Raw genomic sequence first — 27990 nt, 5'->3', positions numbered from 1 at the left:
GATGGAGACAGAAATTAGTTTAGTTACTCTGGAAAGCCACTTGGAACTATGTTCAAAAGTCCCTCAACTCTGCACATCCTTTCACCATGATATCACTACTGGGCCTGTCTATACACGGAAGGGATCAAAAGAAGAAGAAAAGTGTCTCAATGACCAAACTCTTTGTATTTTGGTAAAGCACTATGGGGTTAACCCATCCCCAAACGAACACTTATGCCATAGGGAGAAATATAATCCTTGTGTATAATGACAATGGAAATTTTTATTATTGCTTTTAAGATCCAGATAAAAGTTCAAATATCATTACGATAGCCTGAAGAGCTATGCTGGAATATTAAGAGAAAAGCAACTAGAAAGGAAACGCATTTTTATGAGGTCATGTGTCCATGCCCATCGGGCTGCCGTTTTAAAACACTCCAGAAAATGGCCCCATTTCTTCCTAATGAGTCTCGAGAAGGTTTAGCACACAAGAAGGAGGAAAGGAGACGATTCTCCTCATCGTGGACTGTTCTCTGGCTTTGTTGAAAAGAAAAAAAGAGGAAAAACTGATCCTGAAGGGAAATGTGAAGAAGCACTTTGAAAACACTGGCATGATTATGTGGAGTAGATTGAATGATTTGGAATTGAGTTTCCAGGCATGCTCATGTATGTGTGTGTGTGTGTGTGTCTATCGAAATGGAGAGGAATGACATGTTACTGTAGCTTGCTGTTATGCCAGCTTGTCAATAGATTAGAGATCCAGCAATGTCATTGGGTAATTTCTGTTTTATGGATTCGAATGGGAGCTCAGACGATTTAGGGGGGATGTGCATTCTCCACTGGCTTGAGAGTTATTGATGCCAGAGTAAAGGGAAGTTCAGCAGGGAGTGAAGTGGGAGGCTGAATTGGGTGAGCGTGTCCAGATTCAGACCCAGTTACTGCCCAGACATCCTGAAACCTGGGCACTAAAACGTTCTTGTCCAGGCAGCCCAATGCGTCATCCCGAAGCTTTCATCTTGCTCAGCTAGCGTCGCCCAGCCAGCAGATGCCCGAGCAGCCTTGTTCCATGATCCTCTCCGGCCTCTTCAGTCCTTCTTGACGGTTTCCCCCTTGGGTTAGTCCTGAGCCTTCACTAAACATATTCATCACACAAAATCTTTTCCTGCACACACCGTAGAGCACTTGCTCTCTACAACACAAAGGGGATGCTTAATACATAGCGAATAGAGAAACCGAGGCAGATGTCCACGGCTAAAGCGGAGCTGAGTATCTCCAGTCCAGTAACTCTGAGAGCTCCCCTGAGTCAGGGCCCTGAAGTGTGGTCAGAGCTCGCGCTTGGCCATGCCTTCTGCACGGGCCTCTTCAGTGTTGCTCAAGATGCTCCCTGCTGCTGCTGCTGCTGCTCACACAGAGGCCTTTTCTTGGCACGACCGTCCCGTTAGTGTGAAAAGTGAGACAAGTGACCCGCCACGCCCAGAACACCTGTTTAACTAAGTCTTGGGCAGCAGATCAGAAACATTTCTGTGGGTTTGCTTCAGTCACTCTATTGTCACAACGCTTGCGTGAATCCCTTTGGAACTTTAAGGTAACCACGTTGTGTTTGTTATAAAGACATAAAGCCGTCACAAAGCTCTAAATGTTAGGAAAGAGCTTTTCTTGAAATATCCCTTCGTTTGCTTTTCCAGCATTTATTCTTACTACTTGCAGAAAATGGACATTTCATTGATTTTAAAATTTGTATTATCAAATTTGAAGGTGACATTTTCAAACAATCCAAGAGTGCTTCTGAGCCAGCTTTCTGGGGCTGCTGAAAGGAATAAGACTATTGACCTATTCCAAGTTTGGGGTTGTTTTTTTTTTAAACAAAATACTTCTTTTAAGAGGCTCCAAATGTTCTAGACACAGCATTCAGAACCCATTAACAACTGTTTCTTCCTGGGGTGAGGCTGGTAAATGTTTAACAACCCTCTAAGACAGGAAAAAAATGTATGTCTTGACCTACTTTTGAGTTTAATCTACATTATTCACACTTTTTAAAGTCTAATCAACAAACCAATAAATCAAGCCCTGATTGGAGTTTCAGAGGAATCCCTTCTCGCTACCCCACTGGAGCAGACTTCAGCACAGTGTCTTTTTCCATTGCTCTTTTATCACACTTTGTAGGCCTTGATTTACTCTCTCTTCTAGCTATCTAATCACACTAACAGTCAATCCCTCCCTCCCTGTCTCTCTCTGTCTCCCTCTCCCTCTCCCTCTCCCTCTCTCTCTCTTGAGACAGCAAAGGGGAAGTCTGATCTGAGACTGGATCCCGAGCACTAGACTAAATCCCCCCTTGAACCTGAGCACTGTCATCCCCCCTCAAAGATCCCAGCAAGAAGTGTGGCAGAAACCTGCGAAGACTAAGCAGCAGCCCAACAAGATCTCACACAGCTCCTTGACACTCTGGGTCTGGCCTTTGCTCTGCTGTGACAAAGACACTAAAGCTGAACCTCTCAAAGGCCAGGCTCTCACTTTGGAGGGAGGGAAGGGAGATGGAGGCAGACAGGGACCCCAACCCTTCAGACATCTTCCTATCTTACCCTGACCATAACTGTTAGAATAAAGACTGTCATTGACCCAAAACTGACTTCCTTGTGAGTGAAGGAAATAGGCACCGTGGAAGAGGGAGAGCTGATTTCTCTCTCTTCCTCCAAGGGAAGAAGTTCATCTACAAGCCCAGTTATTAGAGGGGAGTAAAGGCAGGGTTAGTGAGGAGTCATAGTTGAGGAGGACTGACGTGGGGAATAGCCCACCTCACCCTCCTTCTGCCTTCTGGTACATATCATCACCTCCTTCTATCCCTTGTCCTAACCTTGAAACAGGAAGACTCCATTCTTCCTCCCTTCATCCATAACACCCAAACCAGCCCTCTAACACACACTCATTGTGCTTCTCTGATTGGAGGGTAGAACAAAGAAGTCTTCCCACATCTAGAGCCAGCCTGACATTTAGCACAGCACCGGACACATAGCACGTGTTAAATACATGTTTATTAGCTGATATAAGATGGCACTCCATATTTATCACAGGATTTCTCCAAACATTTCGGATGTCAGCCTTCAGATAGCTGCCAGAGGATAGATCTAGATAATTCAATTGTTCATACTGTTCTTGGGAAAAACAAGCACAATTGGGATGAAGTACAATCACCACATCACTTCTATGGAATTAACGGACAAAGATGACAACCAACTTTGCAATTTCATTGTCCGAAAAATCACTAATTGGGGCATTCTAAGCAGTCCGATTGCATGTTTTCTCCAAATTCCAGTCTAATTGGGCATTATCATCCACATCTCACATGAGACTAGGATCCCAGCTCGTTTGCTTTTCAATGATGTTTCTGTAATTAGCCCCGGAGTAATCAATTTATTAGAAGGTCTATTTCAAAGATATTAGTAAATATCAGTTCCTGAGCCTCTTTTCTGAGGGCAACATCAAACAAATCTCAATTGATATGAATGCAAACCTACTTGAGCCCATTCACAAGTGCATTGACTAGGGAGCACATGAAGTATTGGACTTATATTCGATGAAGATATCTACTTCATTAATCTCAATGCTCTTAAAATTGGCACAGGAGCCTTCCAAGAATGGAAAATATGTCGAATATCCTCTCTAGGGATAATATTCTGGGTTACCTACCTGATAAAATCAGCTGTTCAATTACTGTCATCTTTACATCCAGCAAAAGCATGATAAAATAGAATCTGAAAAGTTAGTGAGCAATAAGGCAAGGTCCTACCTCAGAAGAGATGGTGATCTAATTTAAGCCCTTCCAACAGGTAGAATGAGTTCTTCATTATGACTTCTTGAACACGTATTTCAGAGAAACGCTCGATTACCAGGAGGCACCATTTAAATTAGTGACGGTGACACTACTATTTTCAAGTAAGTACACTTAGTAACTTGTACCCAGACAACAACTTGACCAGCAGAATTATAATATATGTGTGTGTATATTATAAATACATGTAAGTATGTATATGTGTGTGCCCTAAAAGAGTATGGTTGTTATTTACATCCTTGACCAAGAAAAAAATTCGCATTGCAGGTAACCAGTAAATGAATAAAAACAAAAGCTACCACCATAGCAAACAGGATAAATCTAGTCATCAAGGAAACATGCAATCTTTTCATTTTGGAGCCTATTAGAAAAGTAAACATTTTGAAATTACAACTGAAATTATGAATGCTATCAAAATAGAATAATATAGAAGTCAACCCACGCTACTGCAAACCCTTTAGAATACAGGGATCTCAGTGCACTTCAACTTTTTGCACAGGTGAAAATGCACACTTTAGTCTCTTAACAGGAGTCATTGTCCACTTTTGGTTTGGAGCTCATTTAACATGGCTGGGATATATCCAAATTTGCCATTTGGATCACCAACAATACTCAACAGAGTTTTTCCCAACAGACAGTCCATTCTGAAAATGGAAGACTTTCACATTCACTCTATCTCCCAGTGGGTACTGATGACACTTGGGTGGCTTTTGTTAGGCTTGACTTACTTGCTGTGGCACTTTTCCTAAAGGGGATCATAATCCCTTCCAAGATTGTACATAATTATATTTGGTTTCAAGACTATCTGGGAGAGGAGAAGGATGCATCTCTAACTCAAGGAGGAGATGCAATGCTTACTGGAAGGAGTAGCATGAATCTTTATTAAGGTTAGTCTTTATAGTCTATTGTATTTGGGATAAAGAATTCTTCAGTGTTCTATTTATTCTTTCTTTTTTATTTTAACTTTTCCAGGTTACATATTGATCTATCTTTTATATCAATTTTCTGATATTTTGCAATCCATATTCTCTCCCTGCCTCCCATCCCTTCTCCTCCCCAAGAAGACAGGTAATATGATATAGGTTTTACATATATTATCACATAATACATATTTCTATGTTCATCATGTTATGAAACAAGACTCATATTATTTACACTAGAGAAAAATTCAGAGAGAAAATAAAGTGAACAAAGGCATGTTTCCATCAGAATTCAGACTCCGTCTGTTTCTTTTATGGTGGTGGATGTGTTTTTTCATCATGAGTCCCTTGGAATTATCCTAGGTCCTTGCCTTGTTGATAATAGTTTATCACCATTCATTATTGTTGTTTGTTGAATGAGGGTTCCAACTTTCAGAGAAAAAGTAGACAGAGAGAGAGAGGGGTACAAAGCAAGGGCCAGACAGGCTGATGCATGATCTCCATAATCTCCTTTTATTATGACAGAGACAAACTTATAATGAGAGAGTTCTGTTAGGCAACAGATCCATATATCAAGATGTTCATTAGTGAAATGTGAGATGGTGCCTGTGAGGTGACAAAAAGATTTTTTTTGTTTATGTTGGATTGGTACAAGAAGTCTAAATTTTTTCCAGGAACAGAACATAAACATTTCTTAGAGGCTTATGAAAACACTTCATAATGAACCTTGAACATTTCCCTAGATAAGACTTGAAGCTTGCCGAAACGTCTCAGCTTTGTACGTGACTTTTGGCCAAGAGTAGCAGTGCCTCTGAGATTTGAACCTTGCCAGAAATCTAACGCAAACTTACAAGCATGTCTTTTATGGCTGCTTTTCCTCAGTGGTCCTAATTTGTCCTAGGTTCCTCCATAGTTGTTACTGTGTACAGCATTCTCCTGGTTCTCCTTACTTTACCTTGCATCACTTCATATAAGTTTTTCCACTTTTTTTTTTTTTGATGTGTGTGTGATCATCTTGTTTGTCATTTCTTTTTTTAAAAACAATATTTTATTTGGTCATTTCAAAACATTATTCATTGGAGACAAAGATCATTTTCTTTTCCTCCTTCCCACCCCCATAGCCGATGCATGATTCCACTGGGTATTACATGTGTCCTTAATTCAAACCCATTTCCATGTTGTTGGTATTTGCATTAGAGTGTTCCTTTAGAGTCTCTCTTCAATCATGTCTCATCAACCCCTGTAGTCAAGCAGTTGCTTTTCCTCGGTGTTTTTACTCCCACAGTTTGTCCTCTGCTTGTGGATAGTGCTTTTTTCTCATAGTTTCCTCCAGGTTGTTCATGATCACTGCATTGACACTAATGGAGAAGTCCATTACATTTGATTGTACCACAGTGTATCCGTCTCTGTGTACAATGTTTTCCTGCTTCTGCTCCTTTTGCTCTGCATCACTTCCTGGAGGTTGTTCCAGTCCCCATGGAATTCCTCCGCTTTATTATTCCTTTGAGCACAATAGTATTCAAACACTAACATATACAATTTGTTCAGCCATTCCCCAACTGAAGGGCATCCCCTCATTTTCCAATTTTTGGCCACCACAAAGAGCGTAGCTATGAATATTCTTGTACATGTCTTTTTCCTTATTTTCTCTTTGGGGTACAAACCCAGCAGTGCTATGGCTGGATCAAAGGGCAGACAGTCTTTTATCGCCCTTTGGGCATAGTTCCAAATTGCCCTCCAGAATGGTGGCATCAATTCCCAACTCCACCAGCAATGCATTTATGTCCCAATTTTGCCACATCCCCTCCAACATTCATTACTTTCCTTTGCTGTCATGTTAGCCAATCTGCTGGGTGTGAGGTGATACCTCCGAGTTGTTTTGATTTGCATCTCTCTGATTATCAGAGATTTAGAGCACTTTTTCATGTGCTTATTAATAGTTTTGATTTCTTTGGCTGAAAACTGCCTGTTCATGTCCCTTGCCCATTTATCAATTGGAAAATGGCTTGATTTTTTTGTACAACTGGTTAACTCTTTATAAATTTGAGTAATTAGACCTTTGTCAGAGGTCTTTGTTATGAAGATTGTTTCCCAATTGGTTGCTTCCCTTCTCATTTTTATTGCATTGGTTTTGTTTGTACAAAAACTTTTTAACTTAATATAATCAAAATTGTTTATTTTACATTTTGTGACTCTTTCTATATCTTGCTTGGTTTTAAAGTTTTTCCCATCCCACAGGTCTGACAAGTATACTATTCTGTGTTCACTTAATTTGCTTATAGTTTCCTTCTTTATGTTCAAGTCATTCACCTATTCTGAGTTTATCTTGGTGTAGGGTGTGAGATGTTGATCTAAACCTAATCTCTCCCACACTGTTTCCCAATTTTCCCAGCAGTTTTTGTCAAAAAGTGGATTTTTGTCCTAAAAGGTGGGGTTTTTGGGTTTGTCATAGACTGTCTTGCTGAGGTCACTTACCCCAAGTCTATTCCACTGATCCTCCTTTCTGACTCTTAGCCAGTACCAAATTGTTTTGATGACCACTGCTTTGTAATAGCATTTGAGATCTGGGACTGCAAGGCCACCTTCCTTTGTATTTTTTTTTTTCATGATTTCCCTGGATATCCTTGATCCTTTGTTCTTCCAAATGAACTTTGCTATGTTTTTTTCTAATTCAGTAAAAAAAATTTTTTTGGAAGTTCAATGGGTATGGCACTAAATAGATAAATACGTTTGGGTAGGATGTTTGATTTTATTATATTGGCTCATCCTACCCATGAGCAGTTAATGTTTTTCCAATTGTTCAAGTCTAGTTTTAATTGTGTGGAGAGTGTTTTGTAGTTGTGTTCATATAGTTCCTGTCTTTGTCTTGGCAGATAGATTCCTAAGTATTTTATTTTGTCTAAGGTGATTTTGAATGGAATTTCTCTTTCTAATTCTTGCTGCTGAGCTGTGTTGGAAATATATAGAAATGCTGATGACTTATGTGGATTTATTTGGTATCCTGCAACTTTGCTAAAGTTGTTGATCATTTCGATTAGCTTTTTGGTTGAATCTCTAGGATTCTTTAAGTAGACCATCATGTCATCTGCAAAGAGCGATAGCTTGGTCTCCTCCTTGCCTATTTTGATACCTTCAATTTCTTTTTCTTCTCTAATTGCTACTGCTAGTGTTTCTAGTACAATGTCAAATAGTAGAGGTGATAATGGGCATCCTTGTTTCACTCCTGATCTTATTGGGAATGCATCTAGTTTATCCCCATTGCAGATGATATTAGCTGATGGTTTTAGATATATACTGTTTATTATTTTTAGGAATGACCCTTCTATTCCTATGCTTTCTAATGTTTTTAATAGGAATGGGTGTTGTATTTTATCAAAGGCTTTTTCTGCGTCTATTGAGATAATCATGTGGTTCTTGTTGGTTTGCTTCTTAATGTGGTCAATTATGTGGATGGTTTTCCTAATATTGAACCAGCCCTGCATCCCTGGTATAAATCCCACTTGATCATGGTGGATGACCCTTCTGATCACTTGCTGGAGTCTTTTTGCTAGTATCCTATTTAAGATTTTTGCATCTATATTCATTAGGGAGATTGGTCTATAGTTTTCTTTCTCTGTTTTTGACCTGCCTGGCTTTGGGATCAGAACCATGTTTGTGTCATAAAAGGAGTTTGGTAGAACTCCCTCTTTGCTTATTATGTTAAATAGTTTTTATAGTATTGGGATTAACTGTTCTCTGAATGTTTGATAGAATTCACTGGTGAATCCATCAGGCCCTGGGGATTTTTTCTTAGGAAGTTCTTTGATGGCCTGTTGGATTTCATTTTCTGATATGGGATTATTTAAGAATTCTATTTCTTCTTCTGTTAGTCTAGGCAGTTTGTATTTTTGTATATATTCATCCATATCACTTAAATAGGTATATTTATTGCCATATAATTGGGCAAAGTAATTTTTAATGATTGCCTTAATTTCCTCTTCATCAGAGGTGATGTCCCCCTTTTCATCTTTGATGCTGTTAATTTGCTTTTCTTCCTTCCTTTTTTTAATTAGATTGACCAGTACTTTGTCTATTTTGTTTGTTTTTTCAAAGTACCAGCTTCTTGTCTTATTTATTAAATCAATAGTTCTATCACTTTCGATTTTATTAATTTCTCCCTTAATTTTTAGGATTTCTAGTTTGGTTTTCTGCTGGGGGGTTTTAATTTGGTCGCTTTCGAGTTTTTTTATTTGCATTTCCAATTGATTGATCTCTGATCTCCCTAGGTTGTCAATATATGCACTCAGGGATATGAATTTACCTCTGATTACCACTTTGGCTGCATCCCAAAAGGTTTGAAAGGATGTCTCGCCATTGTTATTTTCCTCAAAATTATTAATTGTTTCTATGATTTCTTCTCTAACTAAACGATTTTGGAGTATCATATTGTTTAGTTTCCAATTAGTTTTTTATTTAGTTTTCCATGAACCATTACTGATTGTTATTTTTATTGCCTTGTGATCTGAAAAGGCTGCATTTGTTATTTCTGCTTTTCTGCATTTGTGTGCCATGTTTCTGTGACCTAATATATGGTCAGTCTTTGTGAATGTGCCATGTGGTGCTGAGAAGGTATATTCCTTTTTATCCCTATTTATTTTTCTCCATATGTCTATTAATTCTAATTTTTCTAAGATTTCATTCGCTTCTTTTACCTCTTTCTTATTTATTTTTTGATTTGATTTATCTAAATTTGATAATGGTTGGTTCAAGTCTCCCACTAATATGGTTTTACTGTCTATTTCTTCCTTCAATTCTCCTAGTTTCTCCATTAGAAATTTGGGTGCTCTATTATTTGGTGCATACATGTTGATTAGTGATATTTCCTCATTATCTAAAGTCCCTTTTAACAAAATATAATTACCTTCCCTATCCCTTTTGATCAGGTCTATTTTTGCTTTGGCTTTATCAGATATCATGATTGCCACTCCTGCCTTCTTTCTGTCAGTTGAGGCCCAGAAGGTCTTACTCTATCCTTTAATTCTGACCTTGTGGGTGTCTACCTGCCTCATGTGTATTTCTTGGAGACAACATATGGTAGGGTTTTGGATTCTAATCCATTCTTCTATTTGTCTACGTTTTATGGGTGAGTTCATCCCATTCACGTTCAGAGTTCTGACTGTCACTTGTGGACTCCCTGGCATTTTGATATCCTTCCCTAATTCTAACCTTTCTTCTTCAGTTCTACCTTTTAGTCCAGTGCTTTACTTTAAATCAATCCCCCTTGTACTTCCCTTTCTACCCCCCTCTCTTCTTATTCCCTCCCTTATTTTCCCCTGTAGTCTTTTTAAAATTCCCCCCCCCCACCGTCTCCCTCCCTTGTACTGCTCCCCTCCCCACCAGTCTGTTTTTTACCCTTCCACTCCCGTATAGGGTGCAAATCTATTCCATTCTCCAATGGATTGGATGGTTCTTCCCTCTTTGGGTCAGTTTCAAAGTACGTAAGAGTTGAGTATTTCCTATCTCCAACCTCTTTACCCTTCCAGTGTATCGATGTTCTCCCCCCTCCCAACATGAGCTTCTTTGTGACATAAATTTACCCCCATTTGTTTCTTTTCCCATTTCTCTTAGTCATAACCTCTTTTCTTTTTTAGCTTTAGTCATGTATATATATATACATATACGTGTATATGTATTTATGCATGCATATATCTATATACCTATTTATGTCTTGTCCTTTCATCCTATACAGTTTGTCACTGTTCCCTCTGAGTGTAGTTCTTCTAGCTGCTTAGGTGATAGCAACAGTTTTTAAGAGTTGCCAATGACTTTGTTTCTTATAGGGATACATATCATTTTAACTTATTGAGTCTCTTAAAAAAACTTTTGTTGTTGTTGTTTTTCCCCTCTTTTTAAATTACCTTTTGATGATTCTCTTGAGTTCTGTGGTTGGACTTCAAATTTTCTGTTCAGGTCTGGTCTTTTATTTATGAATGCTTGGAATTCCTCTGTTGTGTTAAATGACCATACTTTCCCCTGTAAGAATATAGTCAGTTTTGATGGGTATTTTATTCTTGGCTGTAGGCCTAGTTCCCTTGCTTTCCAGAATATCATATTCCATGCCTTTTGGTCCTTCAGTGTGGATGCAGACAGATCCTGTGTTATCCTCACTGTGTTTCCATGGTATCTGAATGGCTTCTTCTTGGCAGCTTGTAATACCTGTTCTTTCATCTGATTGTTTTTGAATTTGGCTATAACATTTCTTGGTGTTGTCAGTTGGGGATTAAATACAGGGGGGGGGGGGGTCTGTGGATTCTTTCAATCTCCACTTTCCCCTCTTGTTCTAGGATCTCGGGACAGTTTTCCTGGATAATTTCCTCTAGTATTATGTCCAGGCTTTTTCTTTTGTCATGGTCTTCTGGTAGTCCAATTATTCCTAAATTGTCTCTTCTTGAACGATTTTCTAAATCGTCTGTTTTGTGAATGAGATGCTTCACATTTTCCTCAATTTTTTCATTCTTTTTGTTTTGTTTTATAGTGTCCTGCTGCCTTGTGAGGTCTCTTGATTCTAGTTGTTTTACTCTGGTTCTTAAAGATTGGATTTCATCTTTGGCTTTTTGGTCGTCTTTTTCCTTCTGGTCTGATTTTCTTTGAAGATCGTCTTTCATCCTCTTTATCTCGTCTTTCATCTCCTTTGCTTCATCTTTTATCTCCTTTGCCTCATTTTCCAGCTGGATGATTTTGGCTTTCAGGACACTATTTTCTTGTTTTAGTTCAAGTGCCTCTGTTTCCAGATGACTTATGTTAATTTTTAAGTTCTTTTCCCAATTGTCTTCAGCCTCTCTTAGTTGTGTTTTGAGTTCTTCCACAGCCTGTACCAATTCGCTGGGATTTCTGGTTTATCGTTTGCTGATCTCTCCCCCTCTGTTCCATTTGGTGAGTAGTAGCTGTCTATTGTAGTTTCTTTCTTCTGTTTCTGTTGTTTGTTCAAATTCACCCCTTCTTTACTCCCCATATTTGTCTGTGCTCTTGTTCCTCTCATTTTTTTGTTTTTTGGGGACTTCTATCAGTCTCCCCTCTTGGAGCTTTAACAGAGGATCTCTTGGTGTAATCTCTGGGGGAGGGTTGTTGCGGGTTTGAGCTTTCCTGTCCTCTGGAGGCTTTTGATTGGCTTAAAGTCCAGCAGTCAATGAGGATGGATGGGGAGCCTGGGCTTCCCTGTGTTCTGGAGACTTTTGATGGGATTGAGTTCTGCTTAGTTGGGCTGGGTTTACTCTGAGTTTTAAAATTTCTGGATGGCTTGAGCAGATATGGAGGATCTCCAAAGCTCTGGGCAGGCTGCCAGGTCTATGCTCCTTCTAGGCTGCCATCTTGACTTCGCCTCTTGGTTTCTGTTTTTTCAGAAACCCCCTGCTCTCTAAGGGGGTAGATGCGTGGCCTCTCTGGGCTCTGAGGGGTCCTGATGGGATTAGGTTCACCTGGTTTGGGCCGAATGAGCCCTGATACAATAAGCCTCCTCCTCCACAGTCTGTGTTGAATGCCTGGAGACTGGCCCGGGTTGTTTTCAAGGTAAGCCCTTTGCCGGTCCTGAGGTTTTTGTTCTTTCAGAAGCTCTGAGGGCTCCTGATGGGATTAGGTTCAGGTGGTGTGGGCCGAATGATCCCCGAGCCAAAAAAAGGAAGGAAAAGAAAAGCAGCAACCTCCTCTTCCACAGTCTGTGTTGAATGCCCGGAAACTGGTCCGGGTTACTTTCAAGGTAAGCTCTTTGGAGCAACCCCTTTGCCAGCCCTGAGTTTTCTGTTCTTTCCGTAGCTCTGAGGGCTCGTGATGGGATTGGGTTCAGCTGGTGCCCTATAGCTGGGACCTCCCTTGAAACTCAGATGGAAGGACCCAGCCAGGGGGCTACCGGCTTCCCCCTTCTCTCTATGTTTCCCTGCCGTCTGTGTTGGGCGCCCCGGAGACTGGCTCAGGTTGCTTTCAAGGTGAGTCCTCAGAGCCCTGAGGTTCCCGCTGCTGCCATGGGCTCAGCACTCTGGGTTGGGGGGATGGGTCCTGGGACCTTCTTTCTGTCTACCCCTTAGATCCGAGTGATCTAGGGTTCTGGCTCTTGGGGTGTGGTACCTTTTGATCCAGGTCCAGTAGGAGGTTTCCCCAGGTCTATCCTGTTCAGCTTGAATTTCGGTGGCCTAGGAGCACTCTGTTTGCGATCTGTAAGGAAGGGTTTCTGAGGTCTGAACTTTTGCTCCTTCTACGCCGCCATCTTGACCGGAAGTCTAAAGTCTCGGGGATTTCTTTTAGAAGGTGATTAGATTTTTTTCAATTTCTATTTTCCTCTCTTGTTCAAGAACATCAGGACAACTTCCCTATATAATTTAAAGCAATATGTTGCCCAGGTTTTGTTCTTTTTTTACCCCCTTCTTGTCATCACTTTTAAGCAATGAAATGATTCTTAGATATCTCCTGGATCTTTTTTCTAGATCAGTTGTTTTTCCAGTGACAGATTTCAGATTTTCTTATATATTTTTTCATTCTTCTGAATTTGTTTTGTTTCCTGCTATCTTATGAAGTCATCAGGTTTCATTTGTCCATTTCTAATTTCTAATGTCCTTTCTTCTTTGAGGCTTTGTGAATCTTTTCTTAGGGAGTTATTTTCCTATTTTCAGTTTTTGTTCTAAGTTGTTGACTTTTTCTGTCATTTTCTAATTTCTCTGCCAAGTCCCTTAGTGTTCATTTTGGACTTGACATCCTTTCACATTTTCCTTTGAGACTTCATGTTTTCCTTTTTTTTATTGCTGTCCTCTTCTGAGCTTACATTTTGATCATCTCTGTTGTTGAAATATTTTTCTAAGCATTGGGTTTTTTTCTGTCTTTTGCTCATTTGGGGGTAATTTTTTCCTTTGATTTTTGTCTAAATCCTGAAGCTTTTTCTCATTCTTGGGGTGAAGGGAATACTGTCTTGTGCTTGTATTGTGCCTGGGATTGGCTCTGTTGTCTTATTCCCAGACTGAACACTCCGCAGAAGTGGCTTGGTTGGCCAGTTGTGTGGAGGTTTACAGCTGTTCCATTCAGATGTGATTTAAACTGGGTCAATTAAGTTCTGCCCATTTCTGTCTAGGTTCAACCATGGACTAAATTCCTCCCAAGCTTGGTTGTATCCAGCTTCTGTTATAGCTGGATTATGCCAGGCTGCTTTCTTCCGACTGCTGCCTGTTCTGTACTGCACTGGTTTATGCTTTCCCCTGCTGAGGCTGGACTAAGCTGGTTGTCCCCTGCCCCTTGAGCTGTATTACATTGGTTCTGCTGAGGCTTGCTCAGTGTTCTCTCTCCTCATACCCCAATGAGATGAGCCCTCCTTACTCTTTCATCTTGTTGTTCTGGGCTGGTGCACTGCTTCACCCCTTGTTATGTTGATTCTATCACTCTAGGATTCATTTTGGAGTATTTTTGTTCTTCTGTGGTCTTTTGGAGGGTGTTTGGTGGGCTCTTGAGTATTTCTTACTCTGCCAATTTGGCAAATGGAAATTCAACCTATTTATTTTTTCAATTAGTCTACACATCTGGGGATGGCAAGGAGTGTGAAAGAACAGAGGAATTTGTTGACACTGGCAAAATTCTTGAAGGAACTTAGCTATAAAATGGCTACCTCTGCCAGAGTCCAGTTCTGATATTAGAAAAGTAGGAATAATATTATTTATCAGGGCCCTAACTACTACTTGAGTTTGGAAAAGCTTCCTGTCAACTTGACATCATACACATAAGGACTAGACCATTTCTTACCTTTACTTGGATTTAATGCAATTACATTCATTTGCTATCAAGTGCCAGGAAGTGAAGACTTTAGAAATTCTGCAGGTCTTCTTACATTTGGATTAGGTTATAAACATTTCTTCTGACAGGCTGAATACTTTGCTAAAATTCCTTTTATACCAATTTCCTTGTGACAAAAACAATATGTACTGAAAACCTTGAGTGTAATATGTACTGAAAGCCAAAGCCATCCAAGCACATAAGGTTTGAGATATGCATATAACTCCACTGGACAGTTCCCTTCAGTTTAGAAGCTCTTCATAGTCTTCCATCTTCAAACTTCTTTTCTGTTGGCATAATTTTGAAACTGTTTGAAATAATCTCCAGCTCTTACCATAGTATTTTTGTGGGTAAGGATTCCCTTTCCTACTGAAGCTCCTTTGCTTCTTTATCCACAAAATTATTCCCTTTAAAAATATGATCATCTTACCTAATGTGAGTTTGGCAACCATGAGGCTTCTAGAAAAGAGATAATCAATAGTCCAGGGGATCCCTTAGTTTCCTTGGAGGTAAGAAAGCCTTGATTTTTGGCAAGTTCCCCAAATATACTTACTCTCTGTATATATGTTTACTCTCTTGTCTGTACCTAATATTGAAGCTAGTCATAGCTATCAATTCAGCTGCCTAGGCACACTGAATTTCAGGTATAACATGGCCTCCCTTATATCATGGAGATTCACCATACCATAGGAATGAATTTCTTAGGTTTCCTTGAAAATTCTATCGACAAGAGCCATCTGTAAATAATATTAAATTAGGGTTCTGTAAAGGGATATCTGAAAGTTCTTTTTTTCCCTCAATTGCCACTAGGCATTCATGATCCCCCAGATCCTTTTTTCCTAAAAACAGAGGAGAGAAATTTATTAAATTACATCACCATAGAATAGTATTTAGGTTGGATGATAGGTCTTGTTTACAAGAAAAGTGCTGATTTACAGAGATATCGTGGCTAATGGACTTGCAATATAACCATTACTGAATGGGGAATATGCAGATAGGCAAAATTTCCTAGGATAAGACCTGTGCTTTCTTCTCTATACTAGCAACTGCCACCATTGTTTGTAGGCATTCCAGCATCCTCAGGGCTCCAGGATCCAAATGAACTGAAAAACAAGCTATGGGTGGATAATCTGGATTTAATTTGAAGATTCTACTTGCCACCCCTTCTCTCTCATATTAAAATAAATTGAAAGGTTTATTAAAATTGCATCTATCTATAACTATAGGGGATACAATGGCTGTCTTAAGGGTTAAAAAATCCTATTCAGATTATTCTCCCTGTTCTAAGGAATTAGGGGAATTATCATGCAGCATCAAAATTAAAGGCCTAGGAATTTTAGCAAAAGTAGGAATTCTCTGTTTGCAAAGCCTACCTAAATGAGAATTTGGTGTAACTGTTTCTTCGTATGGGGAAATCTCATTCTTAGAACTGGTTCAGTTCTGGAGGACAATGCCTTCCTTCCTTCTGCTGAGAGGACACATCCTATCTATCTCTGACAGGTAATACTGCAGCTTGTCCAAAAATGTCTTGTGTCCAAGAACTTAAACAATGCAAATGTATTGATTTTATTTTGTTCCTCAGTTTCAGAAGCTAGAAACAAATCAATACATTGAATAAAAAATTCTTGGTGCAATAAACAACTTTAAATTCTTCTGCAAAGGTCTAGAAAAGACAATAGATGAATTATGGAACACTTGGGGTTGCCATACATAGAGATTCCTCATAAGGAAAGACAAATAAAAATTAAGATTCTTTAACTAATGGAATGAAAAAGAAAGTTTGGTTGATTACAGATTGATTACTGCAAAGAATCACATGGTCATAAATATAAAAGTTATAATAAAAGCAGGATTAGGAACAACCATAGCCATTGGAATTAGAAATTTATTCATAGTCTTTAAATTCTTGTATGAAATAATAACCATGTCAATTTCTTTGCCTAATTTTCCCTTTTTTTTTCTTCCCTTAGTAGTAAGATGGGATATTAAATGGGGATTGTCCCTTTCTGATAACTCCTTGGTTTTCTAAATCTTCTATTATTGGTCCTATTCCTTCAATTTGAGTTTTAGACATAGAGTATTACTTAATGTATGGTCATGATTTATCTTTATAAGATTTTAACTTATTTAATTCCTTTTATCAAGCTAGTAGCTTTATTGGAGTGAGCCCTCAAGACAGAACCCATCTCCTTCAATTTGAGGTGCTTTTCTAGCATGAGATGGAACTGCTACTTTCTCCCATCTTTCTCCTGAACCTGAAGACACAAAATAACCAAATTAGGGGACTTTTTTTCCAGGGAGTTCCAAAAACATTCCCTCTGGAATACAGAATGTGACAGCCCATAATTTACATAGTAGGTCTCTTCCTAACAGATTCATTTTAGGTGCCTATGCCCTAAGACCATACTGTTACAATACAACCCTCCACTTGTTCCTTACAAAGCAATCTATTAGTCTCTTATGGATGGCTCTCCCTGTATGCACACTTTCCTTCCATTAGAACTGTGAAGGTGGTATTCAGAACTGTGTTGAGCAAGAGCTTATGCTCTCTCCTTCTTTCTCTCCTTTTTTCACCTTACTTGGAATTCCTTCTCTCAGGGACTTCCCAGAGGGAGTTGGGGAAGGAATGTCTACTTCCCAAAGACTGCTCATACAGGGCCACTCAGTGCTTCTCAAGGTGAGCCCACGTTGGCCTCTCAAGACCCTATTATGTCTTCTGCTTTGCATTTTCTGCCTGAACTTGGGTGACAAAACAAAGGATGCCCAGGTGGACATTATCAGCCTTATTGAAAACCTTGTGAGTCTGAGAGATGAGGGTCACCTGGGTGCCACTGTTGGTAACCACTGTTCAATGGGAGTTGTCCCCCAGGACTACCGCAGTGTTTCTGGAAGACGACCCCTGACCAAAGGATGAGCACCACGCTTGGCTTGGTTTACCACAAGAGATGGCCTTTGGGGGTTTTTTACACCATGTATACAAGGTGAAATGCCTGCTCAACAGTTTGTATCTTGATGTGTTCAGTTTCCCAGGGCAGTATAATAGTCCAGTAGTTATGAATTTCTGCTTCATGTTTAACATATTGGCAATGAATATTCATTTTTGGGTTCCAAGATTTTTTTTTTTTGTGGTGTAAATAACCTTCCTAAACCACATCTGTATTGTACACTTAGTGCCTTCCTTTTTGAAGAGACCCTCGTGAGCAGCCAAATCTAAGGTTTAAGTGATTCTCTTTGGGTCTTTGGGACAGAGATATAAAGGATTAAATAGAGTGGGAGATTTAGAAAAGACTGACTCCTCCCTTTAGAGAGAAGCGGGCTCCCCTACTGCTCAACCATGTTTATACATCTGGAAGCAGAGCTCTGAGGCCCTTTACAGGTGAATGGATAAACTTATTTGTTTTGTTGTTATTTCTAAAAGTTGAAAAATTTGTTAGGCTTCTGTAGTGACTGATATAATACAGGAATCTCAATCTCTCTCTCCCTCCCTTTCCTCTCTCTCTGTCTCTGTCTCTGTCCCTCCCTCCCTTCTGTCTCTCTCTTTTTCTCTGTCTCTCTCTCTGTCTCTCTCTCTCTGTCTCCCCCCTCTCTGTCTTCCCTCTCTCTCTGTGTCCCTCTCTGTCTCTCTCCCTCTCTCTCTCTCTCTCTCTCTTCTCTCTCTCTCTCTCTCTCTCTCTCTCTCTCTCTCTCTCTCTCTCTGTCTTTCTGTCTCTCTCCCTCTCCTCTCTCTCTGTCTCTCTCCCTCTCTTCTCTCTCTGTCTCTCTCCCTCGCCTCTCTCAGTCTCTCTCCATCTCTCTCTGTCTCCCTCCCTCCCTCCTCTCTCTCCCTCTCCTCTTTCTGTCTCCTTCTCTCTCTCTGTCTGTCTCTCTCTCTATCTGTCTCTCTCTGTGTATCTCTGTCTCTGTCTCTCTCCTCTCTCTCTGCACCCCCTCCCTCTCTGTCTCTGTCTCTCCCTCTCTCTGTCTCTCCCTCTCTCTCTCTCTCTCTCCCCCCTCCCTCCCTCTCCCTGTCTCTCTCCCTCCTTCCTTGCTCTCTGTCTCTGTCTCTCTCTCTGTCTCTCTCCCTCCCTCCCTCTCTCTCCCTCTCTGTCTCTGTCTCCCTCTCCCTCTTTCTCTGTCTCTCTCCCCCCTTTCCCCCTTCCTCTCTCACTCTCCCCCCTCCCTCCCTCTCTCTGTCTCCTCTCTCTGTCTATCTCTCTCTCCCCCTCCCTCTCTCTGTCTCTCTCCCTCTCCCCCTCCCTCCCTGCACCCCCTCCCTCTCTGTCTCTGTCTTTCCCTCTCTCCTCTCCCTCTCTCTCTCCCCTCTCCTCTCTCTCTCTTCCCCCCTCCCTCTCCCCCCTCCCTCCCTGCACCCCCTCCCTCCCTCTCTCTGTCTCCTCTCTCTGTCTATCTCTCTCTCCCCCTCCCTCTCTGTCTCTCTCCCTCTCCCCCTCCCTCCCTGCACCCCCTCCCTCCCTCTCTCTGTCTCCTCTCTCTGTCTATCTCTCTCTCCCCCTCCCTCTCTGTCTCTCTCCCTCTCCCCCTCCCTCCCTGCACCCCCTCCCTCTCTGTCTCTGTCTTTCCCTCTCTCCTCTCCCCACTCTCTCTCCCCTCTCCTCTCTCTCTCTTCCCCCCTCCCTCTCCCCCCTCCCTCCCTGCACCCCCTCCCTCCCTGCACCCCCTCCCTCTCTGTCTCTGTCTTTCCCTCTCTCCTCTCCCTCTCTCTCTCCCCTCTCCTCTCTCTCTCTTCCCCCCTCCCTCTCCCCCCTCCCTCCCTGCACCCCCTCCCTCCCTCTCTCTGTCTCCTCTCTCTGTCTATCTCTCTCTCCCCCTCCCTCTCTGTCTCTCTCCCTCTCCCCCTCCCTCCCTGCACCCCCTCCCTCCCTCTCTCTGTCTCCTCTCTCTGTCTATCTCTCTCTCCCCCTCCCTCTCTGTCTCTCTCCCTCTCCCCCCTCCCTCCCTGCACCCCCTCCCTCTCTGTCTCTGTCTTTCCCCCTCTCTCTCTCTCTTCCCCCCTCCCTCTCCCCCCTCCCTCCCTGCACCCCCCCTCCCTCTCTCTCTGTCTCTCTAGTGGATAGAAGGATGGACTTTGAATCAGAACGATCAAGGGCTTACTTCGCAGTCCGCCCAGAGCTAATGCACCGGGAGACACAAAGAGCGGCCAAAGACCGTCCTGCCCTCTTCCAATCTGAACGGAGGAGACAACACGTAAACAGAGGCTAAGCTACGTACATCCACATTTCATTACAATGACATGTAATGGTCAATTTAAATAAAAAGCTCTGCTTAAGCAGAAAACCATCCACCTGGGGATATTCTAGACTTAAGGGCAGTTGGGGAAGGTTTCCAGCCAAAGCTGAGCCTTGAACTGGAATGTAAGGGAAGCCGCGAAGGTCAGGCATGGGGGCGGCTGGGAGGGAAGGGGCTTAGTAAAGTGCAGAGCCCCGAGAGGATCCTGGGTACTGTTGTTGGAGCAATCGGAAGGCCGGTGTCACGGGATCTCTGCGGCTAAACAGTCAATAGCTGGGTGACCCTGGGCAAGTCATTTAACTTCTCTGTGCCTCGATTCCCGATCTGTTAACCCAGATCCCTCAAGTCCCGGAAGTTTTCCATTTAAGAACCCATTATCCTTATCAATAAAGAAAAGTCTTCAGGGCGCCTATGTGCAGCGTTGGTTCGGAGACCTTAGAAATGTTTAAAGATTGGATTTCTGCTTATGCTAAAGCTTATACTTTCTTTTGAAGAGATTCTTTCTCCTCTCCCAGGGCCGCTCACTCCTAGTCGGAGAACAATTTAAACCTCGAGGTCAGAAACCAAAAAAGACCTTTCAACGAAGGGATTTCCTCAGTGCGCCTGCGCAAACAGGCGGCGATCAAATCAGCCGCATTTCCTCCAGTTCACTGGAAGGGGGAGCTGCGAAATAATTCACTACCTATTTTCCCCCACCGTTCCTCCTCCTCCCACCCCACCCCCATTGTCCTGGGCTACCGTCAAATGAAAGAAGCGGTCCTTGAGGCGGGATCGTGGCGCTCTAGCCCCCCGCTGATCTCATCTCTATTACCTTTTGTCCTCCAGCCTCTCGCTTTGGGACGCTAGGCCCAGTCGCCCCGTTGCTAGGCGGAAGCAAGGCGGCCAAAGAGGCGGCCACCGCGGGATAGACGGCGGGAGTCCTGCCGGGAGGTTTGAAAAGTGGATACGCCTGCGGCCCAAGGCCCCGCCCGGCTAAGCCGGTGCCGTTTCGCCCCTTTAACGGCCAGCCAGGCGGAAGCCGCCCTCAGCTCAGCATCCTCCTAGGAGCGGAAGGGATATGAGAGATAGTGTCCGGGGCTAGGAACCCCGGAGGGGGCGAGGGAGCCGAGCAGCGGCTACGGCCGAGCCGGCAGGCGCAGGCGGCTGGAAGCCGACCGGGACTCCCGGAGGCGGGCGGCAGGCAGCAACCAGGGCGAAGGAGAGAGGCCCGACCTTCGGGCCGGGGGGTCTTCGGTGGAGCCCAGGGCCCCCTCCCAACCCCTCTCATTGATTATCATTCAAGATCCTTTTCTCCTTCCTGGAACTAGCTGCAAACATGGTCTCCAAGTCCGACCAGCTGTTGATCGTGGTCTCCATCCTGGAAGGTAAGTAGCCTTTCCAGCCCGTTCCCGTCTCCCCGTGACAGCTGGCGGGGAAGGACCCCTCATCGCGACCGCTCTTTAAGTGTAAAGGAGCTGCGAGGCTCCGGCTGTCCCCAGGGTTCTAATAAACGCCAGGAATGATGGTTCCATGGGAGAGATGATCCCAGGACATCTGCTAGCAGTAATAAGAGCTGGCAACTTGGGCCGCCCTTAAAGGTGGTAAAGTTTCCTTTTGTTTTGTTTTTCCTTTCTAATGGGCTCTCGTTTGATATTCCCAAACTGCCCGGGAGCTAGGTGCTGCTATTGCCCCACCTTTACCGCCGGGAGACTGGCAGACCGAAAGAGGCTTAACCCGAAGCTGAATGTGAAGTCAGTCGATAAACACCTTTTATGCTCCTCTACGTGAAACTGCACTAAATGCTGGGAGTACTAAGAAAGGCACAGGCCAACATCTGTGTACAGACGGGCTATCTGGAAGATGCATTGGAAATAATCAACAGAGGAAGGCAGGAGAGTTAAAGGGAATGCAGGAAAAGTTTTCTCTAGGGATCTTGGCTTCAGTGTATCCATGGTACCCTCTAGCTGCTACTAAAGAGGTTTTAATGGCTAGCAGTTAGTGCCTTCTTTTTAAAAGGACAACTTTAATGCACTTTCATTTTTGATAACAACAGACTCTTAAAGGTCCATTTTCTTCAACTTCTCTCTAGGATTGTATGTGTCAGCATTGCAAAATGCCAGATTTTGCTGGGCAGTTTGAATAGTTAGTAATGGAGCCCCTCTTTTCAAGACTAGATGGGAAATTTGGCAGATTTAAAAATACTTAGCTATTTGATTTCTTTTGTAAGAGGTAAGTGCTATGCAGAATTTTTTTAAGCGTTTACTGAAAAAACCATGTTTCTGGAGAAACAAATAAAAAAAGCATTTTAAGTCAAGTCAAATTTGAAGGAAAAGATACATATCCAATTAGAAAGGATTAGATAATGAATACTTTTAATTGCATTAGAGGACATTGTTTATTTCAAGTTATAAGATGTACCTTCTGCAAATTATTTTTAATCACTTGAACCGAATAGCCAGAAATATTTTATCTTGCTCATTGCATTGCTAGGCACTGTTGGAGACAGAGAAATATAGGTATGATGTTTAACCTCAGCTTACTGAGGCAGAATTGTTAGGTACAGAAAATGTCTAGTGAACTAGTTTGGAATGGAGTTCATAATGGCCACACGTGAAACTGGAAAGATAGGTCGGTACTACACTGAGAAGGACTTTAAATGCCTGGTTAAAGATCTTGTCTTTCATATTAAAGGTAATAGGGACCTAGTGAAGAATTTGGGGGTTGGAGGTGGGGGTGCAACTGATCAAAGTAATATCAGTTTGGGAACTGGATAGTTTGGTAGAAGAAACCAGGGAAATCAGTTGTATTATTGCAGTCATATAGGTGAGAAATTATTGAAAGCCTAAATTGTGATGAAAATCTAACCAATCCATGGTGATTGGATTATGGGGGTTGAAGAGGTTTAAGAATGAAGATTGAAAACCAATAGAGGCTGTTCAGAATTGTGTTGCTGTCAACAGAAATGGAGAGATTTGGTTGACAAGGTTGTTTTGGGAAGGGATTATTCCTGTTTGGGCTTCTTTGAGTTAGACTGATTAGAATCTAGTTGCAGGTATCCAGCAGACATCTGGTCTGAGTAATATAATATTGGAGTTGAGGAGAAACATAAAGACTTGGGTATCTGCTTTTTTATCTGTAGAGAGTCTTGGAGGACATCCTACTTAGTGGATGATTGTTTCAGTGAAGGGGAGTAGTCAGGAGGAAAATGAAGAGATCATCGTCACAGAACTCAAGGCAGGAAAGAGTACCTGATCGGGGTTTTGGACAGTGTTGGAAGCCATAGAGAGCTCATTTGAGACAAAAATGGGCACTGGATTCAGCAGTTTAAAGCTGATATGTTCAGGCAAGTCAGGAATTAATGAATGAATGAGAACTGCCTTTATTGAGTGTGAACAAGGCATTGTGCTAAGCCTTGTGGATACAAACTGAAAAGTGAGACAGTCCCTGATCAGAAAGATCACATATTCTAATGGGTGGAGACAAGACATATGGAAGGTTTTAGCTGATAGTCATATGGGATGGTCTATATTCCTCAGGCTGAAGAGGCAAAACAGATCATCTTTCAGGCTGGAGTTTGTCCAGTCTGTTGCTAAAGCCCATCCATTTCATCTTTCTAATAAATGCACCCCCTTCCCTCCTCCGATACTGCTAACAGTCTAGTGCACCCCCCCCCCCATCATCTCATGCCTAGATTATTATAGTAATTTGCTGATGGGTTAACCTTTCTTAATTTTCTTCCTCACTCCAACCAGCCATTAAAAGTGATTTTCTTCATCATACCACCCTTTCCCCCTCAGTAAACTCTGGTGGCTCCCTATTGCCTCCTAGATCAAATGGAAAAAATGCTTTGTTTGCATTCAACGCCCTTTGTAACCTAGATCTTTTCTCCCAGTCTTCTTACAAACCTTATTCCTTAAAACAGCTTTCGGTGCAGTGACGCTGGCCTCCTGACTTGCTCAAATAAGACACTGGGCTCCTGGCATTTTCTCTGACTTTCCACCCCTCCCTGGCTAGCAGACTCTCAACCTCTTTGATTACTGACCTTCCTGGCTTCCTTTAAATTCCAATCAAAATCCTGTCTTCCCCAGCATGCCTTCCCTAAACTTTCTTAATTCTGATGCTTTTTCTCTCTTTATTTCCTATTTTTCTTGCATATAGCTTGCTTTTTCTCTGTTTGTTTACATGTAGTTGCTCCCATTAGATGGTAAGTTCTTTGATGACAGGGACTATTTTTGCCTCATCTTGTATCTCTAGTAACTAGCTTAGTGCCTGTCATGTGATATGTGCTTAATAAATGTTTCATAATTGAGTGATGATGCCTTTTTTTGCAAGGAACCTGAGAAAATGAAGGTCGCTTTTCCCCTAGGAGTTTCATTTCAAAGTATATGAAGTGACTACGTAGACAGCAGTATTTAGGTGAGAGAGATCATCTTGGTCATGTCTAGATCGGTCAGGGAGGGGCTGATATACCAAACTGGCTTTGAGTTGGATTGTAAATAGGTAGCCTGTGGCTGAGTGGACAGCTGAGGGCATGACAGCGGCCAGGCTGCATCATCTAAGTGGCGGCGACAGTATGTATCCTCGCGGGGCAGTACCAGGGCTGTGCCTTGACCAGAGCAGAGAGTACAGGTTTTTGGAGTAACGGGAAATATGTCTGAATTGATCCCATGGAGCTAGATTGCTTAGAAACCTGCAAACTGCAGGAAAATTGCGTTTTGTCCGGTGGGAAAACGGGTCACTCTAAATTCTGAGCAAGGGAATGTGGTGATGAAAGCGATGTGTTAAGAGGCTGAGTTAGGTTACAGCTGGAAGGCTGCTGGCGGGTGTGTGTCTGAGAGTCAATAAAAAGATGGTTCCAGGAAAGAATTTTTAAGTGCTTCTTCTTTCTTATGTGTCTTTTTTGTGTGTAATGAATGGCCAGCATTTGTCCCTCCAATAACATGTTTTGTTGCTGCGGGTTCTTGCCTGATGCGTCTTTAGCTGAATTATGAGGGAAAATGGAGGTGAAAATAACTCTTCGTACCCCAAGTTTTGACCTCAACATCCGCGTGATTCAGCCGTGCTCTACTCGCCTTGAAGGCTCACTTTGAAAGGTTTTCAGGGTTGTTTGCCCTAGAGATGAGCCCTTCTCGGTGGTCGCCCAGGCAGAAACGTGCCGATCCTTTTGTTTGGGTGTAATAAGCTGGTCGGCGCCCTTTTTACAATGAATGTCCCGGTGTTCTTCCAAGTGAAGTTCATGCCGACGCGCTGCCTGCCTCTGTTTCTACAGGGCGCCATTTTCCCAAGCGCGCCAAGCACATGCTTGTGGTGGAAGCGAAGTTTGATGGCGAGCAGCTGGCGACCGACCCCGTGGAGCACTCCGACCAGCCGGAATTCGCCACCGAGCTAGCGTGGGAAATAGACAGGAAAGCCCTTCACCAGCACAGGTAATGTGAGTGTTCAGCCCCAGCGAGCGGCCCCGGCGGTGCCATCTTCGCCCTCCAGGCCTACCCAAGCAGCGCGGTGACTTCCGCAGCCCCTCGTGGTTGGGGCTGCGCGGGACCCCGCGGCGGGGAAGGGAAAGGAGTAGGGTTTCAGGCCAAGCTCCTTTTTTCAGAAACCAGTGAAAGCTGCAGCTCGCCTAATGCTACTCGGTAGGCTGAATCTCCCGAGCCGGATCTCCCGACTCCCCGGCCCGTTCCGCTCGCCGGACACCGGCCAAAGTGAGAGGGGCTCGCTTAGAGGGCTCCAGCCCAAGTTGGGGAAACAGCAGCCGCAGTGGAGGGAGGGCGCTGGCGTGGGGGTGGGGCAGAGAAGCGGCCCGGGAGCTGCGCGCCGAAGGAGGGGGTCTTCCCGGCATGGGCAAGGACAGCCGGGGCACAGATGGGAGCTCCGTGTGTAAAAAACTAGCAGCGGGCCAGCTTGTCTGGGTGGCCGAGCCACGCCCGCGGAAAGAGGGCTGAGGCCAGCTTCTCAGGAGCTTTAAATCTAGGTACAGGAGGTACGTTGTCTCCTGGGAGGGGGCCGCCGTGTCCCTTCTACCTTAAGGGAAGCGGGCGGCCGCGGCGAGAGCTGGGAGCTGGAGCTGCTCTCCGAGGACAGAGAAGGGACCAACTGCAGGGGACGGTCTTGGGCTTTGAGGGGTTTCCTACTGAACGCTTCTGAAGAAGTATTGCTCTCGGTGGGCACGCGGCTGCGCCCCCCAGTGTTCATTGCTAGAAAGGCAGAGCTGCTCCCTTCCCCCTCCCTTGCCCGTCTGCCCAGCAGCCCAGTGGGAGCGCACAGGGGGTAAGGTGGGCAGCTCACAGGCAGCAGAGCCGTGGGGGACTGAAGTGCTTGGGCCACTTCCCTCCCCCCTCTGCCCGTGCCGAGGACATTCCCCACTTCACCCCCCCTCTGCCCAGACAGCTCCCTCCCTCCCCTGTGTGAGGTAAGGAGGGGAAACATGCCCAGCACTCAGTTGGAGGTGGCAGGGCACAACACTTGGGCCCTGGTGGGGGGCAGTCACGGCATTCCAGCTCTAAAAGACTGGCCATCACTGCTCTAGGGTCTTCTAGTCAAGACGTTAAGTATTTGGTTCTGCTTGACCCTTTTCAGTTTATAAAAAGAAAAAACCTTCCAAGTTGTTTTTCAGCAGTTGAGTGTTTTAAAAATAATTTTTGAAATCTTACTCACATCATCATGATAGGCTCCATTTAAGAATATTGTTTCTTTTTGTCAGAGCAGAACCATAATAGCATTCCTTAAAAATGGACTGAAAACACTTTAAACTCCCATATTAGTCTTCTTGACAAGCTGCTTTTCCCTTCCATAGAGGTATATGGGCTATTTCTGGAAAGATGGCTGAATAAGTGATCTTGATAAACGCCACTTCCCGGTGTCACCTCAAAGCTGGGACAGAGGTGCCATATAAAGTAAGAGAACAACTGAAGAAAGCGATAATGCATAGGAAACATGCATAGGAGAAGTGACAGTGAAAAAGAAGAAGGAGAACAAAAGGCCTCGGTTCTAGGAAGTGTTTGAGGAGCAATCTCCAGAAGGAAAACACAGAGCTCTGCTGTACTTCTAGAAAAGAGAAAGGACTTCACACAAGAACCTCCAGAGTGGACCATCTAGCATCTTTAGAGTTGGAAATGAGCTTGCTAACGGGAAGATTCAGGAAGAGGAACGAGAGAATGGACAATGTAGGAAAGATAGTAAAAAAGTCAGGGTAGCCTTTGACTTTCTGAGGAGCGCAGTGACTCAAGTCGAATGAGGAAAAATGCAGACGCTGAAAATCACTACAAAATTTTAAACTAGCAAAATGAAAAACTTCTCTACAAACCAAAGCAATAAAACTTAATTAAGTGATACCAACTAAAAATCATTGATGTACTAGAAAAATACAGTCTGTATTCTATCTTCCAAGAATTTGTATAATAAAATTGCCTAGATGAAAGGGACTCATTGCAGTTAGATAGATCTATAGAATGTCAGCAGAGAAGAATTTCAAACTTAATCCCTCTAGAAAATGTCACCAAATTAAATGTCAAAGAGAGAACTCAATCGGCCAGAGGGAAGTAATGGAAGATATCAGAAGGCACCGATTCTAATTGCTTAGTACTACTCCGATAAGAAATGCCAAAAGGTGTATAATGAGTAGAGTTGGGAAGAGAATAGATTCATTGACTTAGAACTAGAAAAGAATCTGAGATTTAGAACTAAAGGGGTTCTGAGAGGTCTAGGGTCTAACTCCCTCCAAAACTAAGATACGGAACGGACTGACACCCAGGGAGGTTTAAGTGAGTTGCCTAAGGTCACAAAGCTATTGAGTGTGAGGCAGGATTTGAACTGGCATTGAGTTCTGGTTTTGATATAGCTAAATCACTTGTATTTCTTCAGCTGAAAACTAGTGATAAAACCTACATACCTTCTTCATGGGTTGATTGTGACCTTCAAATTAGAGAATTGTATTTAAAGTGCTTTGCAAAGCTTGAGGGAACTATGTCAATATTTGTTTTATTGTGCTCTGATGAGAAGAAAATCAAATATTTCTTAAAAACTGATACCCAAAGTGAAAATTAAAGAAGGTGGTGAGTAGGAATGAAGTTATTCTTCAACTGCAGTGGATAAGACTTTTAAAAAAAGTGTCTGTCTGCTGCGGGAACGGTTGGGGAGGGGAGGGAGGGAAAGAATATGATTTTTGTAACCAAGGAATAATGTTCTAAATTGACTCAATAAAATTAAAATAAAAAAAAGAGCATGAAAGGCAAAAAAAAAGTGTCAGTAAAAATAGAATGCTAAAATCTGTCTTCATAT

General features: G+C 42.9%; 1 protein-coding gene across 5 annotated transcripts in view; it reads left to right on the top strand.

Annotated features, from left to right (window-relative positions):
- Positions 1 to 17317: 17317 nt before the first annotated feature.
- CEP120 (centrosomal protein 120) overlaps positions 17318 to 27990 on the top strand; it is a 98509-nt gene continuing 87836 nt past the window's right edge. For 3 of the 5 annotated variants that reach the window (XM_056803956.1, XM_056803955.1, XM_056803953.1), the window contains exons 1-3: positions 17318 to 17489; positions 19556 to 21098; positions 24983 to 25139. In XM_056803956.1, coding sequence (XP_056659934.1) covers positions 21050 to 21098; positions 24983 to 25139 — 206 coding nt within the window. In that variant the 5' untranslated portion in view covers positions 17318 to 17489; positions 19556 to 21049. Of the gene's footprint in view, positions 17490 to 19555; positions 21099 to 24982; positions 25140 to 27990 lie in introns of those variants that run through there. The other 2 variants (XM_056803954.1, XM_056803957.1) reach the window with 2 other exon arrangements.

The sequence above is a fragment of the Monodelphis domestica genome, chromosome 7, assembly GCF_027887165.1.
Source record: "Monodelphis domestica isolate mMonDom1 chromosome 7, mMonDom1.pri, whole genome shotgun sequence".
Classification (NCBI taxonomy): Eukaryota; Metazoa; Chordata; class Mammalia; order Didelphimorphia; family Didelphidae; genus Monodelphis; species Monodelphis domestica.
This window is presented reverse-complemented; position numbering and strand designations above follow the sequence as displayed.